The 20,220-nt window shown below is 39.8% G+C and overlaps 2 protein-coding genes across 3 annotated transcripts in view; one reads left to right on the top strand and one right to left on the bottom strand.

Annotated features, from left to right (window-relative positions):
* Positions 1 to 20,220, top strand: part of LOC109923703 (regulatory factor X-associated protein) — a 92,988-nt gene that overhangs the window by 25,064 nt on the left and 47,704 nt on the right. The window contains exon 4 of one of the 2 annotated variants that reach the window (XR_007262305.1): positions 13,502 to 14,522. The exons of the other annotated variant lie outside the window; for it this stretch is intronic. The gene's annotated coding sequence lies outside the window, so the exon portion shown is untranslated. Of the gene's footprint in view, positions 1 to 13,501; positions 14,523 to 20,220 lie in introns of those variants that run through there. 2 annotated transcript variants of the gene reach the window in all.
* The window catches only part of smad9 (SMAD family member 9), a 29,707-nt gene that overhangs the window by 6,330 nt on the left and 3,157 nt on the right, over positions 1 to 20,220 (bottom strand). Inside the window, exons 2-4 of the mRNA XM_020523598.2 lie at positions 19,063 to 19,712; positions 14,091 to 14,351; positions 11,055 to 11,168 (exon numbers count right to left, since the gene is read on the bottom strand). Coding sequence (XP_020379187.1) covers positions 11,055 to 11,168; positions 14,091 to 14,351; positions 19,063 to 19,465 — 778 coding nt within the window. The 5' untranslated portion in view covers positions 19,466 to 19,712. The remainder of the gene's footprint in view (positions 1 to 11,054; positions 11,169 to 14,090; positions 14,352 to 19,062; positions 19,713 to 20,220) is intronic.

Here is a 20,220-nt window from a genome sequence, read left to right as displayed (position 1 = left end):
AAATACAGCAAGTGACTAGAAAGACAAATGAACTGTTGTCTTTTATTGCAATGGGAATTAAATATGAAATTAGGGATGCTTTGCTACAGTTGTATAGATCATTGGTGAGACCACATTCAGACTACTGTGTACAATTTTGGTTTTATTTAGGAAAGGATACACACATGTTACTTTAGGGAAGATTCACTTGACTGATACTGTGAGGTGCTATTTTATAAGAATAAAGTCCTGCGAGCAGGGCCTGTATCCATTGGAATTTAGAAGAATGAGAGGTCAATATAATTGAAACATTTAAGATCCCAAGTGTACTAAATAAGGTGGCTGCTGAAACCACGTTAACAATAGCTTGAATTTTGTTGTCAGTCAGGACCCCAGCTCTCTCTCACTTTACATGCACACTTATTTTCTTCTGATACAAGTACTAGTTCTTTCCTGGATTTTTTTATATCCATGTGAAGCGCTCTATGTTCAATTTGATCTAACATTATTTGCCCAATTCCCAATGGTATTTAAATTCCCTTGTAGCTTTTTCTGCTCAGCTTTGGGTGTCTACCATTCTTGTCAGCCCTGTAATATCTGCACAGTTAGCCATTCTGTTAATGATTTGCAGCCAAAACTGATGATAACCCCTGTACCGCCATCTTGTGGCAGAGGATGGAACTAGGTGACATCTTTCAAAACTAAGGATTGATCAATTAAATCAGAGTTGAAGATGTTTTCTCTCACAATGCTTACGAGTCTTTGGAACACTCTTCCTCAGGGATCAGTGAGAGGGCAAGGTGGATAGATTCTCATACAACAAGAGAATCAATGATTATTGGGGTGAGGAGCTGGGAATATGGAATTGAGGCCACAATCAGATCAGCCATGGTTGTATTGAATACTGGAGCAGCCTAGGGCTGGTCAAAGGACCTGCACCCATTCCTAAGTCATATGTTTGTATGGCACAGCCATCAGTTGTTGCACATTCAATTTATATCAATCACAGTTCCTGTCAGACACATTCCCCAAATTTCTCCTTCCTTTTGTCAATGCACTAATGTGTATGGCTATATATCATGACAACAGCCTTTCAATACAGTGCTCATGCAGCCACTTTTCATGTATTGCATGAGATGATGGCTGAGGAGCACAGAGAGGCACACAATTCTGTAAAATTGTCTTTAATGTGATTAGGAGCAGACACCCTGTTTGATGTTTCCCTTTCCCACTGAGCCTCGGAATTTGGACATCGATTGTTGTCACTTTGCTGACCCCTTGGCTGAGATTAATAAAGACGACTGGTCAAAACTAGATAGAATTTTCCACTCCCTTGAGCAGTGTGGGCATTGGTGAGAAAGCTGGACAAATACAGTGAGAATAGAAAAATCAGAACCTCCACATAGAGAAAAAGAATTTATGATTTTCCTCTTAGGGTTTAATCAGCGAATTTCACAACTGACAGTGCATCTCTGCTGGTGCTATCTCTGTAGTTGCATGAGGGGTGGTCCTATAATCAAATGGAAACTGGGACAGTTGGTATCTAGTGAAGCTGTAAGCTGTTTCTTTAAGCTTGCCTTCAATGTTTGGACTGCTCTTTCTGCCAGACCATTGGATGATGAATGAAATGGAGCTGTCCTTAAATGTCGAATGCCGTTCAACTTTAGGAAATAGTCAAGTTCCCTGATGGTAAATGATGGCCCATTATCTGTGACCAACACTTCTATGAGTTCATGCATTGCAAAAGATGCACAGAGTTTTTCAATTGTTGACCCTGTGTTTGATGAATGAACTCTATGCACATCCAGCCACTTTGACTGGGCGTCCACAATGACTAAGAACATTGAGCCCATGAAAGGACCTGCATAGCTGATGTGTAACTGAGTCCAGGTTTACCCAACCATTCCCCATGAATATGGGGGTGCTGCTGGTGGTAAATTTTGTCCTCTGGGCACTGCTGCACCAATGCAACTATGTCTGCGTTCAACCCTGGCTACCAGACATAATTTCTCGCCAACATCTTCATTTTGGAAACCTCTGGCTGATCCTGGTGGAGTTCAGCCAGTATCTGGCTGTGACCTTTGCTCAGGACAATCATTCTTGCTCCCCATAATAATATGCCATCCTGTACTGTGATCTGGTCTCTCCGGGTCCAAAAAGGTTTCAATTATGGTTGTCATGGCCCTTTGGTTTCTCCTGTCACCACCAGCTGTTTCAGTTTTGCCAGGATCAGATCTTTCTGCATCCAAAGTTTGATATTGTCAGCTGTGGCTGGAAGTGTATCCAGGAAGTTTTAAAATCATTATCGACTCCTCCAGTGGTGGTACCACCAGCACTGTGTCTGCCTGCAAGAGGCAGCTCTAATGGTTCAATAAACTAAATCCCTGACAGTCACTTTTCACAATCCTTTTACAGATTATAGGGCAAGGTGCTCCTCTCTGGGTGTTTTGGTTTTAGTTCTCAGAGGGGGGTCAACAGAGATTGATGCTACCATTTTGGGGTATCATCAGCCTGTGAAATTTTTCAGTGGACAATGGAGCACATTTTGCAAGATTTACCCAGGTCATCATTTATGTAGATTATGTGTTAATAACAGGGAAGACCAATAAGGAGCACTTAGAGAACTTGGACATAATCTTTAGATTTTTCGCCCAGGTGGGTGTATGCTTTAGAAGGGGAAAATGTGTGTTCCAGACACCGCAAGTGACCTGCTTTGACTAGAGTCGACAAGACTGGGTAATACCCATTGGAAGATAAAGTGATGGTGATCAAAGGAGCCCTGGCTCCCACATCTGTACTAGACCTTAGGTCTTTCCTTAGGCTGGTGAATTCTTACGGAATGTTCATACATAACCTGGCCTCCATCCTGGCACCTTTGCATCAACTCTTAAAAAAGAGGGTGAGCCTTGCAAATGGTCGCATAGCCAAGCCACAGCTTTCAGGGAAGTGAAGAAACAGCTATCATCCTTTAAGGTCTTGGCACACTATAATCCCAAGTGATGTGCAATGCCTCCACTTACGGCAGCGGGGTAGTTTTAGCTCATAGGTGGCCCAATGGAAAGGAACGCCCAATAGCGTATGCATCCAGAATTTTGGTTAATGTACTGCGTTAATACACCCAGACAGAGAAGGAAGGTTTGGCAGTCATATTTGAAATATCAACATAAGTCATAGTCCTATAGGAAATGAGATTGGGAATTAGAAATGGAAGATATAGAGATGGCAGATGAATTGAACAGCTATTTTCTGTGCTTAGAGATTTAAAATGGATGTCTGTGAGCAGCAGCTTGAAAGTGTGCAAGTACACAGAGAGTGCCTGAATTGAAACATTTTTATCGAAAGGCTGAACAGTTAGCAGTTTTTAACAAGATAACAGGCTTTTGAATTTAGCCAATCAATTTGAACCAGGTACTTAGATACCAAAAATCTATTAAAGTCTGATGGCTTTGATAACATAGGACCGATCCTATTGTAAGAAATATTGATATGTTATCAAGGGTATAGAAAAAAGGGGGCAGTTGGACAAAGACCCCAGAGCTAGGTGCCATCCATCACAGCTAATGGCCCTCAGCTCTCAAGAGAGAATCACTGGCTCTCACAGCCTCCTCTATGTCTTAGTGAAAGCACCATCTAAATAATAACAGTACCAATGGCACAACTAGACAGAAGAATTGATGGAGAAGGCACAGAACATTCTGGAAGACACGTAACCTGGCTGTAATTTTGAGAGATTAATTTTTTTTATATATGTGTTGGATCTGTGTTTATTGGAACAGTATACCATTAGAATCTTGCTTTATTTTGAAATAGTTAGTAGTTAGAGGGGATTTATTGGGTTTGTTAATAGTTTAATTAATTTGTTCACTGTTACAGTTAGATGAATAAATTGTTACTTGTTGATTATCCAGCTACAAAAAGAGGTTTAGTATTTGTTTAAAATCCCCACAAACCGACATGTCGAGCTTCACAATTGGTATGACCGGTGCTACCCATTCTGCCAATTTCAGTGGTTTGATGATTCCTTCACTTTCCCGCCTCCTGATTTTTGCCTCTACTTTCGCCCATAGGGCAAATGGCACTCGGCGGGCCCTGCAGAATCATGTAATTGCTTCTGGGTCAACATGCAAGGTGGCCTTGACCCCTTTGATAGTCCCTAGTCCTTACTGAAAAACATCCAAGTGTTTAATTAGGACTTCACTCAGGCGGCCACTTTCGAATCAAAAAAATGTTGAGCCGCTCAAAGTGAATCTTTCTCAACAAGCTTCACCCCATCAAGCTTAGGCCTGGGCCTTTCACAACAGTCTGAACCAGCTGTTTCTCATAAGAGACCAGAACCCTAGTTGTACCCTTATTCTGTAAAGGTTCCCTGGTATAAGGTTCTCAGTTTAGCTGAGGTCTTGTTCAAACTTAACGGTTGGAGTCCAGAGCGAATTTTGTTAAAGACTGGATCTGCGATCACTGAAACAACTGCACTGGTATCATCTCCATTAGAATTGGGTGACCATTTAATGAGAAATTTAATTTGATTGATTGATTGATTGTTTGATTGATTTATTGCCATGTGTACCGAAGTACACTGAAAAGCTTTGTTTACGAGCAGTACAGGCAGATCATAGTAAGCAAGGTTGTACAGATCAAGAAGACTTAGACAGAGGTGTATAGGTTACATTGCACAGCGCGTGCCCTAGGTGACTTCCATGTTAGCAAGATCAGCATTATTTGAGGCTGGAGAGTCCATTCGTCAGTCTAATAACAGCCGGGAAGAAGCTATTTCTGAACCTTCTGGTGTATGTTTTCCAGCTTCTGTATCTTCTGCCTGATGGAAGAGTTTGTAGGAGATTATTACCGGGGTGTGATGGGTCTTTGATGATGTTGTCAGCCTTTCCGCAGTAGTGTGCTGTGTAAATGGAGTCCATGGATGGGAGATTGATTTCCATGATGGTTTAGGCTGTGCACATCACTTTCTGTAGTTTTTTACTCTCCTGGGCAGAGTGGTTGCTTGGTTCTGATTTGGAGGTTGCTAAGCAATGTAACTGTTCCAAGCCAGATGCATTCTCCTGGATACCAGTTACAAGTTCTCTTACTCCAGTTAGGTCTAGTGGGACTCATTTGCTGTTTCAAATCCACATACCGGTAGCAACTACATCTGGATCCTGATGATAATTTTAACCATTTGGCCAAGGTTTGACTTTGTTTTGGGGTTTTGCTGTGCGCTAATCTACAGTCCCTCTGTTCAGGATATGTTTGAGTGTGACAATGCAATTGCCTTCTCTCAACGGCCTTCCCCAAGCTCAGTTGGACTGGCGAGAGTGTTCACTTCCATTGGAATATCCTGCAACTCATATGCTCCACTTGCCACATTTTCCAATGACAAAGCCAGTTTCAGTGCCTGTTTGAAGTCTAGTTGGGCTTCAGCTAGTAGGCGCTTTTGCATGGTTATATCATTAACCTCAAATAGCAAGTGGTCTCTCAGCATCTCACTGAGGGTTAAAACAAAGTCATATGCCTCTGCCAGTTGTCTTAACCTAGTCGAAAATTCCGATATCAATTCCCTTGTTCTCAGATTGCTGAGTAAAACTGATAGCGTCTCAGAATTAGAGGAGGCATGGGGTCCTAATATTCCTTAACTAAATCAGTCAACTCTTGAAAGATTTTGGTATCTGGTGTCTCAGGGAAAGTTAAGCTCCTAATTAGCAAAAACGCTGTGGGTCCACAAGCTGTCAGGAGAATTACTTGTTGCTTTTTATCTGCCCCAGTGTCATTTGCCTGGAAAAAAAGTAACACATTCTTTCCACACATTGAGCCCAGTCTTCGATGGCAGGATCGAATAAGTCAAACTTCCCAGATAACGGCAAGATGCCAGAAATGCTAATCCCAACTCAAAGACGATTGTTGTGAGTGAATTTCCTCAGGAGCATATGTTACTCTCATTGTCAGTGAAGTAATTCCACACAGGCCAGCATCCTGTCACCTTTATTTACACTTGGAAAGTCCTTGACTCTCATCCAGCTTTCTCAGAGCCAGCTCTCAGAGTGACAGGATGTCTGACACTTCTGTTTATATCTGTCAGCCAGGGCTCCCTGATTGGACCAGATTATCAGCCCCAATCAGGGAATTCCTATTCCATGAGGTCCACTTGGCTGACCTCGTTACAATCATCACAGCCTTTTAAATGCTTGTCGAAACTTTTGCTATTTATTTTTACATTCCGACCAAATTTCCTCTTATGCTCTGATTTCGTCCTCCTGGTTAACATTTTAGTCATTGTCTACAGTGCTTAATATTCTGACCAATCATTTCACTTGCCACTCATCTTCATGCAGTTACATGCTTTATGTCTATATGCTAAGTTTTATGCCTTCCCTATCTTGTTTAATTAACTATGAATGGTGAATCCTCCCTTTAGGGACTTTTTGTTTATAGTAGGGACACACTTATTCTGTGTGTTCTGAAATATCCCCTTAAATTTCAGTACTGCTTCTCTATTGGTTTGATCCTTAATCTAGTGTGCCAGTTCACTTTCATATGCACATAGTTGCCCACATTTAAGTTTAAAATTCTATAGTAGTGGTCTTAGCCCCAATCCTCTCCCTTTCAAACTGATGCAACATTCATGTGATTGTCAGTTGTGCCTTAACTCTAAAATCATTAACTAATCGCGACATAATATCAGGTTTAATATAACCTGAACTCTGATCATTTCTTAAAACAGCATGTTTTGGAATGAATCTTGAAAACATTCTAGGAATTCCTCATCAAGGGTACCAACTTCAGAGTTTTTTGAAGAGATGATAAAGGTGGTGGACGAGGTAAGTCAATGGATATTGTTTATCTGGACTTTCAGAAGGTTTATGATAAAGTCCCACACAGGACACTGATCTAAGGTGAAATTACTGACATGGATAGGAAATTGGTTGAGTGGCAGGAAACAGAGTTAGAATGATGGGTAAGTATTCAAATTGGCAGGACATGACTAGTAGTGTCCAAGAGAGATCTGTGTTGGCGCCTCAATTATTCACCATAAATGAATTGGATAGTGGCATAAAAGGTCAAGTATCCAAATTAACTGACAATACAAAATTGGACAACATTATAGGCAGTGTTGACAACAGCATAAAATTATTACAGGATGTTGATATGTAGGTGAATGGGCAAAGCTGTGGCAGATAGATTTTAATAAAAGCAAATGTGAGGGTGGTTATTCATTTTGGACCTAAAAGGAATAGATCGTGGATAACACAGTATGGAGCTGGAGGAACACAGCAGGCCAGGCAGCATCAGAGGAGCAGGAAAGTTGATATTCCAGGTCAGGACCCTTCTTCAGAAACGGCCATTTCTGAAGAAGGGTCCTGACCCAAAATGTCAACTTTCCTACTCCTCTGATGCTGCCTGACCTGCTGTGTTCCTCCAGCTCCACAATGTGCTATCTCTAACTCCAGCGTTGGCAGTTCTTACTATCTCTGAGGGATAGATCGTGTTTTTTTTTTAAGAAAGACCAAAGTTAAATATAGTGGATGTCCAATGAGATTTGAGGGTTCAGGTGCATAGCTCTTTAAAATGCACAAACTGGTGCAGAAAATAATGAAGAATGCTAATGCGATGCTGGACTTCATTTCTAAAGAGCTGGAGTATAGGGATGCTGACGTTATGGTGCAGTTATACAAAACCCTAGTTAGACCCCAATTGGAGTACTGTGAGCAAATCTGGGCACCACATCTTAGGAAGGATGCCCTGGAGGGAGATCAACACAGGTTTACAAGGATCATACTGGGACTTCAGGGGTTAAGTTATGAAGACAGATTAGATAAATTAGACCTTTATTCTCGAGAATTTATAAGTTAAAGGGTGATCTAATTGAGGTTTTCAGGGTATTGAGGGTGAAAGACAGGGTAGAAAAATATTTCCACTGGTTGAAGATTCTAGAACCAGGGGCATAGTCTAAGAATTAGGGCCAGACCATTCAGGACAGATGTTAGAAAACACTTCTACATACAAAGAGTAATGTGGTTTTGTAGGTCTCTTCGTCAAATGGTGGTCAATGTTAACTCAATTGTTAAATTTAAACCTGAGACAGGCAATTTTTTATTAAGCAAGGGTATCAAGGGATATGGGCCTAAGGCAGGTACATGGAGTTAGGACGCAGATCAGCTATGATCATATTGAATGGCAGAACAGGCTCGGGGGGCTCAATGGTTTACTCCTGTTCCTATGTTTCTGTTGCCAATTTAATTTATTCAGTTTAAGTGTTGATTAAAGACAGCCATGATTATGGCTGCCCCTTTATTGTAAACACTCAATAGTATTTCTTGTATTCTTTGCACTACATTGTAGTTATCGTTACAGCACCAAAAGATCACTTTCAATAGTGATGACTTCTACTACTCATCATCTCCGTGATTCTACACCCTGATCTCCTGGACCTCTGTCATCCCTAACTTTTACATAAAAGCCAATCTTGATATACAGAGCTGCCATTCCAATTTTACCTAGCTTCCATTTCCTCTTGAAGGCCATATACTCCTCAACAATCAGGATCCAGTCCTTGCCATCCTGCAGCCACATCTCTGTAATGGTTGTCACATCGTAGTTACTTCAGTGTGTGCTATCAATTAATTCCTTTTGTCATGAGATGAGACAGTGAGTCCCCTTGACATGCAGTGACCAAGTATGACGGAGAGAAAGCTTCTAGAGGTCCTTTGTGCTGTTCCTCATCCCTGTAAATACCTATTGGCACCACCCTCTCTGAGAGGAAGGGACAGCTGAACTGAGGTCAAGGTCTTTTGTTCCCCCACTCAACTTGACACTGATGCTGAACACCAATGGCTACAGCGACAGAATTTTGGTCAATGTGTATAGCCATGTCCAGTGAGCACATGTCTCCATGTCACCAACTTGCCCATGAGACAGACAGATACATGCATCCACCATGCACTCCTTCGCCATTTGATCCCATTTATTGATGGCCTTTGACAAATCTACCTGCGGTTCAGATTGCCTGTCCATGCATTTTTACAAACTTATTAATAGCCAAGACAATGGAATCATCTTCTTCCTATGGCAGAGCAGTTGCCAGGTCTCTGGCAGTCCCTTGTGTGCCAGTGACCTGAGCTGTACCATCCTCAGCCAGCTGCAGAGATGTGTCAGTGATGAGCTCACCAGATTGTGCTCCCAAGTCCAATCTAGATAGAGAATTCACTGGGGTAGAAGTCTCTGAGCCTGTGCAGGGTGCAGGTGATTGGTGCATCTTCTGAGGGTGGTTTGGTTTCCTCCTCAGAGATGAAGGTGGAGCCGAAGAATCCACAATGCTGGCCTCTTCTTTGTGGTTCTTTGCTGGGTCCCATGAGAGTCTGCATAAGAGAAGAGAGGGAACTAGTGTCAACACAGTGTGGAGCTGGAGGAACACAGTAGTTCTAAAGAAGGGTCCCAACCCGAAACAGCGACTTTCCTTCTCTTCTGATGCTGCCTGACCTGCTGTGTTCCTCCGGCTCCACACTGTATTGACTCTGACTCCTGCAATGAGACAAAGGGAGAGATTGAATAAAAGCATATGAAAAAACACAGTTAGTAGTGATGCAGGAGCAGGAGAGGTGTCGAGGTTTCCCCAGTGAGTGAGTAGGAAATGCAGAGGACAGGAAGAGTTAGTAGTTTGTGAGGATGAGGTGGGCGACAGCCATTGAGTAGATGTGTTGCATGCATTAGTGAGCAACGAGTCAGCATTACTTGAGTGTTGGTGAGAAGTTGGTGTCAGTGTTAAATTCTAAGTGAGTGGTTGCTGTATGAGTATGAGGGACATCAGAGAGAAAATATGGTACTTACCTTTGCACAGCCCCAAAACAATTAAGCTGCTTTCAGCACTACTGGGTGTTGTATTTAACACCGGACATCAATTAACCCAGGCTGTTCTCTCTGTCCAGGTTAGTTGTAGTGTGGCCATACAACAGACTTACTTTCCACTACCCTATCCACTAACTCCTCAGCTTCCTGTTGGCGGAACAGGAGCCAGCTTCCCTTTTTGGGCACAGAAACGGAAATTGCTGGAAAAACTCAGCAGGTCTGACAGCATCTGTGGAGAAAAAGCAGAGTTAACGTTTTGACTGGACCCTTCTTCAGTCCCTTTTTGGGAAGTTGCTCAGTTACAATGGTGGAGCAGAGGAGTGGAGGGCACTTTTTGACTTGCAGCATTTGAATTGCTGTGGAGTTGGGGATTAAATATGGCGCCAGCACTGTGGACATCACAAAGTTCTGGCAGCGTCTAACATTTCCACCAAGCTCGCTGCATGATTCCATAAGATGGATGGTGGAGAGGCCCGTTGTATAGTTAATGAGCAGAGGATTATATGAGAAAGGTTGACATGGGCCATGGCAAACCACCCACCATGAATCTCACCAAAAAAAATTTGCCAAAAAACGTATGAAAATTAAACCGCATGTCCTTCTTGGTCTGCACAGTTCTATACTTAAGCTACAAAGTTGTTTATGGTGCAATTTTGAATCACACCATCAAGGAGAAAACTTAAACCACTGAGTAAATCAGTCTGGGAAAGTTCCCCTCATTTCCCTTTCATGTCAAAGCACCTGTGCCAATTGGTTTCATGGCTATTAGCACTGCCAAAGTTAATGACCAAGTAATCAATACAATAGTTAATAACATTTCTCTCATAGATAGAAAGGCAAAAACAAGCCATTGAAATGATATTAAATGCAATCAATAAAAACTGAAACATTCAGGACACCTCCAAACATTTAACATTCAAAATAAACTAAAGCAAAATAGTCAACAAAGTAACAGTCATGATAACACTACACTTCAATCAATAAGAACAGTTACTTAAATTCATTGCAAGATTATTCACTCTTTGTTATGATTGTCCTGAATTTTGAGACCATACTCTACATTTCTCTAATTCCACTAATTATGGTATATAATTAAAGTAAATGCATGTCCCAGATCAGTCCTATGTGATGATCAGACAAATATGCTCCATCACAGATTTGGGTGACCTGCACCTCTAGATATATTTATTGCTGTTGTAATCTTAACAATCAGTGTGCAACAAACTGCTGCGTCAACTTACCTTTACAATCAACCAGCTGTGGAACTAATGATGAATCACTTGAGGTGTCCATTGGCTGAATGTCGCACATCACTTGTTTATCTGTGGGGCCATAGGGAGGTGATGGTGTTTTGGCTGCAAACAGACCACGGTCAATGTTAGCAGTGGAAAGGTTGACTTTTACTTTATCAATCAGGTGAGACATACGCATAATTATTCTAAGTTGATCTTTTAAAACAAAAAATTGGGTTCCCCAAACAAGTAAGGTAACACCCAATTAAAACAGAAAATACTGGAGAAAATCAGCAACTATGACAGCATCTTTTTTCTTATTCATTTACAGGATGTGTGTGTCACTGTTCAGGTCAGCATCTATTACCAATCCCTAATTGCCCAGAGGGCAGTTAAGTGCCAATCACATTGCTGTAGGCCTGGAGTCACATGTAGGCCAGATCAGGATGGTAGTTTTTTTTTCCCTTAAAGGACATTAGTGAACCAGATGGTTTTTTGCTCCCCCCTGATAATCAACAATGGTTTCATGGTTATCGTGAGACTCCCAATTCTGCATATTTACTGAATTCAAATTCCATCACCTTCCATAGCAGGATTTGAACCTGGGTTCCCAGAACATTACCAAGGTCTCTGGAGTAATGGTCCAGTGATAATACCACTAGGCCATTACCTCCCCAGATGTGGATAGAAAAACACAGTTAATGTTTCAAGTCCAATATGACTCCTCAAATGTTGTCTCCACAGATGCTGCATGACCGACTGAGTTTCTCCAGCACTTTTTGTTTATATTTGAGATCTCCAGCATCTGCAGTACTTTCCTTTATTAAAGTAACAGCCAAATCATGTTAGATCCTACATAAGAAGAACTAGACGAAAAACAAACTTCTATTTCCCTTTCCATTGTTGTGGTAGTCACATGATATGACCATAATGGAGTTTTTGAGTAACCAGAGCAATAGATTGGTCTACAGCAGATCCAGACATCAAGGAAGGAGTGGCCTTGAGCTTTAAGAGTCATAGGCCAAAATACATCTGTTCCTCCAAAACATGCTGTACTTAGCACATGCGTGTCTTAAATTATAAACAATGTGACCCATGTCAATGTTACAACATAAAGAAAATATTGAGAAGGCATACAGGATACTTTTCTCTATTAGGTCAGGCACAGAATATGAAGCAAACAGATTCTGACAGAACTGTACAAAACACTAGTGATGTTACAGTAAGAGTACAGCATATTGTTCTAGTTACCACATTAGAGAAAGAATGTTTAATTTCTTTATTCATTTACAGGATGAGGGCGTCGCTGGCTAGGCAGCATTTATTGCCCATCCCAGAGGGCGGTTGAGAGTCAACCACATTGCTCTGGGTCTGGAGTCACATGTAGGCCAGACCAGGTAAGGATGGCAGTTTCCTTCCCTAAAGGACATTAGTGAACCAGACAGTAATGTGATCACATTAGTGACGATACAGAGAGGATTTGTGAGAATATTGCTAAGAATGAAAAACTTTAGATATCAGGAATGACTGAATAGCTGGGAGTTCTGAAGAAGGATCATGGAACTTGAAGTGTTAACTCTGCTTTTTCTCCACGGATGCTGCCAGACCTGCTGGGTTTTTCCAAAAGGTTCTATATTTGTTTCTGAATAACTGAGGTTGATTTCTTTGGAACAGAGAAGGCGGTGTGAAATCATGGAGGACTGAGATAGAGTGTATAAGGAGGATTTAATTCCCTTAGTGTGACATCACTACTCATTTGGGAATAGATTTAAAGTAATAGAAGGATCAGGGAAGACATGATAATCTTTTCATTGAGGAAGTTAGAGGTCTGAAACAGTGGTAGAAGCAGAACCTCTTATTGTATTTATAAAGTACTTAGGTACCCACATGAATTACTGACCTAGAATAAACTATTGACACATTGCAGCACAGCCTTTCAGCCCATCATGCCTGCACTAGCTGAATAAATTAGCCACACTTTCTAATTCCGCTTTGTAGCACCTAGTCCACTGGCTACGGGGTTTCAAGTGCAGATGCAGGTTTCGTTAAAATGAGTTGAGGGTTTTTGCCTTGAAAATCAAACTGAACAGTGAATTCCAGACACCCATTACTCTCTGGATGAAAACATTTTCATCAAGTCTACACTCATCCTTCTGCAAATTTCCTGTGCCCCCTGGTTCTCTGCCAGAGGAAACAGGTCTTCCTGCTACACTGTACCCAAGCCCCTCGTTATTTTTAAACACCTCAATTAATTCACCCCTCATTCTCCTATTTTCTAAGGAAAACAACATTAACCTTTCCAGTTGTTGATCATACCTGCAATTTTCAAGCCCTGGCAATGTACTTGTAAATCTGTTCTGTACTATCTCTAGAGCAATTATGTCCTTCCTGTAATGTGTACAGAACTGTATACAAAATTTCAGCTGTTGCCTGACCAGTGTCTTATATAATTCCAGGATGAATGAATGATTGAAAAGAAAGAAAACAAAGCTGATGAGAATCCCTGTACTGCCATCTTCTGGGTTCTAATGGTAAACTAAAGAGATGTCTATTCTGAATTAATTTCACTGAATGCCACTGAAATTATTTTCATTACCAGCCTCAAAAGGAATTGTAACAACAGTCCTACTGAAAGCCAAATCTACTGTTATATTGTCAAGTTGCTTTGTCATACATTCTATGAAACCAGTAATTTAGATAGCCAATATGCTTAGCATTCTTTAGTGATTGTATTTTTAATTAAACATCACAGCATTTTATCTTTCATTAAGAATTCTATAACTTTATCCTCAAAAAATCTATGTTTGTAGTTTGCTGAGTCACCTTGCTTCCGCTTTAACTAAAAATTTGCATCAACCTTTGACTAGTTCCAGTTTGCAGTGAATTCTAAAAGATTCATACCAGGGTTCCTGAAACTGGTTCTGTTATTTCCTTAAGAATCCTTACAGTATCTTCTCTTCAAAAGGATTTCATTTTGCTGTAAAATGCTTTTAAATGTTCTCAACTTGTGACAGATTTTGTCCTTAATATTAATTGAAATGGTACCTGTGAGTTGGTGTGAGGTTCTTGAATCAGAGCTGGCAGGAGAGCCGGGATAGTTGCTGTTGCTTGATGACTGAGGGAAAACATTGTTTTGTGAAGGCAGATAAGTCGGATTTATTTGCTCATGAAAAGAGCTTGGGAAAGTAACATTATGTGGCATCAACGGTTCACTCTGAGGTGGCAGAGGCACATTGCGAAACTTGACAAGTAGGCTATGTTGTGGGTTAAATTCACTATGACGTGGCACAAGTACAGGTGGTAGCACTGTAAGAGAACACACAAGTTCAGACAACCAGCAGATTTTGTACATAATTTTCTCTTGTATCACAACAAAATCATCAAAAGTTACCTACAATTTTCAGTTTTACTTGTGTACCTATGTTCAAACAAAATATGGTAATTTGTAAAATTAAAAGCTTTGTTGGTGACTTTAAAATTCAATCACAATTTTTTCTTAAAAAATCTTTGCAGCTTCATCCTCCACTTCAAACACTGGCATTAATATGCCCAATTGTCTGAAGAGCTAGATAGTAATTCCTTCTTTTAACTGTTTGCTTGCTGGCAGTTTCAGTAAACTTATTATCATCATCATCATCATCGGATACTTGCCGTGGAGTACAACCTGTGGCTAGAATCTGTGTGTGGAATTTTAATATGGGAGGGTGCAGGAGTCTCTTCCCCTCTTAACCTCCTTTCATAGGGGTGTTGGAAGGACTTACTGTTTGGCAATATCATGAACACGTCCATTAGGTTTCTGAGAAATGTTGATAGAGTTGATAGATTAATGTGGAGACAAGAATCCTTCTAATTTGCGAATCTAGAGCTGGAGTCACTGTTTAAAAATCAGGTTTGCCAATTGAAAACAAAAATGATGCAACATTTTTTCTGAGGGTCATGAATCTTCAGAACTCTCTTCCTGAAAAGATGATAGAAGCAGACTCCTGGAATAGTTTTTAGGCCGAGGCAGATAGATTCTTTTTCAGCAACAGGCTGAGGTATTGTCAGTGGTAAGTAGGAATGCAGATTTGACCTTACAATCTGATCAGCTACGATTTTATTGAACGAGGAAGCAGTCATGAAGGGCTGAATCTTTGTTCTCCTGATCTTTGTTCATTTGTTCCATGGCTATCAAGTCTTGGACCCAAAAAATTTTGGTTCAAGAAAAGAATAGCCAAAAGACCCCCCCAGGTCAATCGAACTGTTAAGGTTTTAGTTCAGCTAGTAACACTGAAAGATGACCATTCTTTCATTGACTCAGTTGTATTTGTTCTAAGCTACCCTCAACTATTAGTGAGCAGTTCTAACACACTTGCTTGCACTAGTGTTGATTTCTGAGCAACTGCTTTTAGTTTTAATTTGACAACCATGCTTATTCGTTTATCTCCAACTTTCATTCCTCCTCTCCTGCCCCGTGCAATTATTCTGTTTCAGTTTGGGAGTGTTAGCAAGACATCCAGCTATAGAAACCATCACCAAGGGAGCCAAATGAACATACAAATAAAGAGCAGGAATAAGCCACTTAATTTCGAGCCTGCTCCACCATTCAATAAGATCGTAGCTGATCTGATTACTCCACATTCTTTCCAGCCCCTGAGAATCTTTCACTCATGCATATCAAAACATCTATCTATTTCTGCCTTAAAAATAATCTTGGACTATGCTTCCACCACCTTTTGAGGGAGACAGTTCCAAAGACTCATGAAATTGATTTTTAAAAATTCTCCTTAGCATCCTTGTACTCATTGCAACTTAGAAGAATGAGAGGTGATCTTATTGAGACATATAGAATTCTTAGGGTGCTTGATAGGGTAGATATGGAAAAGTTGTCTCTACTTGTGGGAGAGTCTAGGACCACCAAGTATAATTTCAGAGTAAGGGGTCCTATTTAAGGCTGGGATGAGGAGGAATTTCTTCTCTTGAGGGTAGTGAATTACTGAATTCTTTACGACAGAGTGCTGTCGAAGCTGGGTTATTAAGTACATTCAAGGCTGAAATTGACAGGTTTTTAAATCAGAAAGGGAATCAAGAGTTATGGGGAGAAGGCAGGAAAGTGGAATTGAGGATTATCAGATCAGCATATATTTCATTGAATGGTGGAGCAGAATTAATCGACCAATGGCCTCCACTGCTCCGACATCTTATGGTCTCTGATTTAAATGGGTGACCCCTTACTTTGAAACAGTGACTCTTAGTTCTGAGTTCTCCCACAAGAGGAAACATTTATTCCACATAACCTTTGTCAAGTCTGCCTAGGATCTTATGTTTTAATCATGTCACCTTTTATTCTTGTAAACTCCAGCAGATTCAAGCCTAGCCTGTCCAGTCTTTCCACATAGGACAATTCTCCGCATTGCAGAGCCTTGCAGTCTGTCATTATTTAGGCAATATCCTTCTTTTATTCTTCTTACCAAAATGAATAATTTCACATTTTCCCACATTATACTCCATTTGCCAGATCTTTGCTTACTCACTTATTCTATCTATATCCTTTTATAGCCTTATGTTCCATCACAACATAACAACTATACATTCAGTCCCATTATCCAAGTCAATTTTTATAAATTGTAAAAGTTCGAGGCCCCAGCACTGATCTCTGTGGGTCAGCGTGTTCTCCTAATACAGCTGCAGTGGGGATCAATATTTAATGATCATGGATTGAAATCTACAGCAGATCTTTCTACTGTTTTAGAGACATTGTGGTCCATTGTAAGTGAACAAAGAAAATTTCTGGGCAATTCTACTTATGTTAGGAGTTCAGATAAAGTGCGTTTTTAATAATGAAAGACAAATAAAGGTGATACTTGACCAATTGAACAAGATAATTAGGAAATGAATCAAAATTTTCCTAGGGTATTATGTACAACTGTTCCTCTGTCTTAACAATCTTACATATCAAATGGGCATTTATAAAACTGACACATACCTGTAACATGCTCAGTCATTTATCAGTTTTAATCATGGTGTATACTTTCATGACTTACATACACATAATGGCATTTCTGGTTATAAGTACTGCATATAATTCCAATTCAAAAGAATTGAAGTTAGCTCTTAAAGAATAAATTGTTTATTATTCTAACTGCATGGAATTACTAGCTATTTACCAGAGAAATAATTTATCATTTGATAACTAAATATCATTTGAAATTTTTCCCCCCAAGCTGTAAGCACATGAGTCACAACAGTCATACTGGATCTAAAATTTCTGATATTTTTAAAGCTGATTCGTATTAAGTTTAATAAGAAACGAATAAAGTTTTATTTTCTCAGCAAACATTCAAGAACTGTCACAAATATTGTCAAATACAACAATAATGGAAAACAGCTACAAAATAGTCCTTAACAATGTTAGTATAAATTCAGCTCCAATTCATGTAATGCTTCAGTTGATGAGCTCTCAAACTCAGCTGTATCATCATGGTTCATGCAGGGAGAGAAACTTAAAAAGTCCTGTTCTAGGTCATCTTCCATTGGTTACAAAGGGACAGCGATAAAGACATGAGAACAGTTTATTTGCCAATGCTTTTGACCTTGAATGAATGGTAATAAAAAAAAGATTTAAAAATATGCTAACCAGAGAGTCCCATTATTACTTAACAATAACTCTATGAGCTGTGATGCCCCTCACACGTACATTGTAAATTACATAGAGGCAAGCACAGAATGAATAGCCTGGAACATCTTGCCCCTCCCAACTAAGAATAGTCCATGTGAGCATGGAACCAATTGAAAAAAAAATGAACAGGTAACAGATCCAGTTTTATATTAGGTAAATTGTGTCTTTTTAAACACATCAAGGTGTGCAGCACCTTGTTTCCAGGAGGCTATGGAAAGTCGGGGTTGAGTCCTCAGGAAATATTTGCTCTGTAATAGTTTGGCATTGATCAAAGTGAGTTTATCTTAGGGTACCTTTGGTAACTGAAGATTAGAATCCAATACTGGAAGCTCATTGAAACTAAAATGTTAACATGCAATTTCCCTATCTTGCCCATGCCCACCCACCAGAATATATGAATTACTGTAACATGTGATTGAGATCTGTGGGCTTTCAACTCACTCACATTCTGTACATTTTTAACCAATTTAAAGAAATTGGAACCAAGAAAATTTCCAAATAGATTGGTTACATCTGCTTTGTCGCATTTCTGGAGCCATGAAAAGTTACAGGTGCAGGAAGTAAAAAGCGATGGGTTAATCAATTCTTTAGCAGCCAAATGTGTTGTGATGTGCATATTAAACATGATTGGTTTTACTTAAAAAACAAATTAAGTCCAGATGCTATTAATTAAATGCTCATATACATAAATCCTCTGGCGCAAATAATAAAAATGAGGCACAAACAATAATATTTATTGCAGTTTGAATTAAACAAGAACATGATTTAGTCCTTAACTGTCATCCTTTGCAACAGAATATGTTTATTATGCTCACTCTTGGGAATGCTCTGGTAGTATCTGAAAATAAGTCATCATAGGTTCAAAGAATAATACAGCAATTTTCAGTTGATAATGATATTAAATGGGATACTATTTAATTTCAATTAAAGAAATGCATATCTTACAGGCTCTTTGTTGTAGCTACTTACTATCTGCAGGTATTTAAAATATGCATTCATTTGTTATAGGAAAATTGGACAAACACACAACTAATCTCACCAGTTTCTATGTAAATCCTAGATTAGGTAGGAAAGACTCAACTGAAACTCCAAAACAACAAGTGTGAGAAAAAGCCAGACTTCTACTCAATGAATTAATTTTTAAAATGGACATACATTGATTACATTATGATTTTGGTAGGTAAATTAAAAAAAACATATTGCCTAAATGATGAGACATTGCAAGTCTGTAAGATGCAGAGAGATTTTCTTATGAGGACAGGTTCTGGGCTTCTGATATTATCATGTAATAAGTACTCATTATTAAATCTCCAGGACAGCAGGGGCACCAGATTAAAGGAACTACCATAATAGACATACCTGGCATTTCCACCCTTCTGTAATGATATGGGTTAATGCATACTTCTTTCTGCTTTGAACCGAATGGGAACTCACAGTACTCGAGAGGTTTTAACTCATGGTGAGACTGTAAATCTGGCCATCGCCATACCCTGCAGTAAATTACATGCGGTAAGCCTTTACGGTGAGATACTTGTAATCTTCCATCCAAAGACCTTGGAATGGTGACACATTTGCTGAGTTGCCCTGGTGAGCTGAGGGCTTTCTCCAGGTCCTCCATGGCCCCTTTCTTTTTCTTCAGCTTTTTCACGAGTGAGTCCACAGCCTTTTCTGCCCATTTTTCCTCCTCATCTCCTTGTTTCCATCCCAGGAGCCTTTTCACTGCAGGACTTGTGAAGGAAAACAAGCTAACCATAGTCATCATTGAAAGTACAGAGGAAGAGCTTTTTTTAAACGGTTAGGAAGTATGAAGAAAATGTCATCATCAAGGCCTTCAAAGCCCATGTAGTTTGATAACTATCCAGGATAAAGTTCCTATGATATCTAGAGGTCAGCCACAACAAATCTCTTCAATGATCTGAATTTATAGCTGGCCACTGGGAAAATCAGAGAAGCTTCCAGGAATGAATGCTTTTCTTCTGTAGTCAGATGCCAGCTAGTATTAATTTCACCTGTTAGAATAATACATAGCCATGTTAAAGATCAGATAGCTCTCTCTTTTGAAGGTGTCATTCTTTTCAAATGTAGTTTACATTTCAATGCTACACTAATTGCTATGAAATACAACACCACCTGTTTGGCTGTGGAATTGTGTTGCAGTGTAAAAAAAAAGTGTTGTACACATGTACACCTCAACACACTCGTCAAGATTTAACAGTATTAAGGTATACAATTTCTGTGGCAAAATGTGAAATATTTGACTACTGCAATTTTAATTGCTGTGCTATTTCTGTAATTAGAGGCTACTGGTAAATGATATGAGCATAAAACCATTTTGAATCTCTGAAATCAGATGCAATGAAACCTGAAAAGTTTAGGTGCCTCAAGGACTGGCATCGGCCTTCCTTTGGTATTTTTCAATTTTTTTCATTTTTTCATCATTTTGAAAATATGAAAATTGTCATTCAACAAATCATTTTCTGATTCATTTCCCAGTGTAATGTCCTGACCAATCAGTGT

This window comes from Rhincodon typus, chromosome 6 (assembly GCF_021869965.1).
Source record: "Rhincodon typus isolate 14 chromosome 6, sRhiTyp1.1, whole genome shotgun sequence".
Lineage (NCBI taxonomy): Eukaryota > Metazoa > Chordata > Chondrichthyes > Orectolobiformes > Rhincodontidae > Rhincodon > Rhincodon typus.
This window is presented reverse-complemented; position numbering and strand designations above follow the sequence as displayed.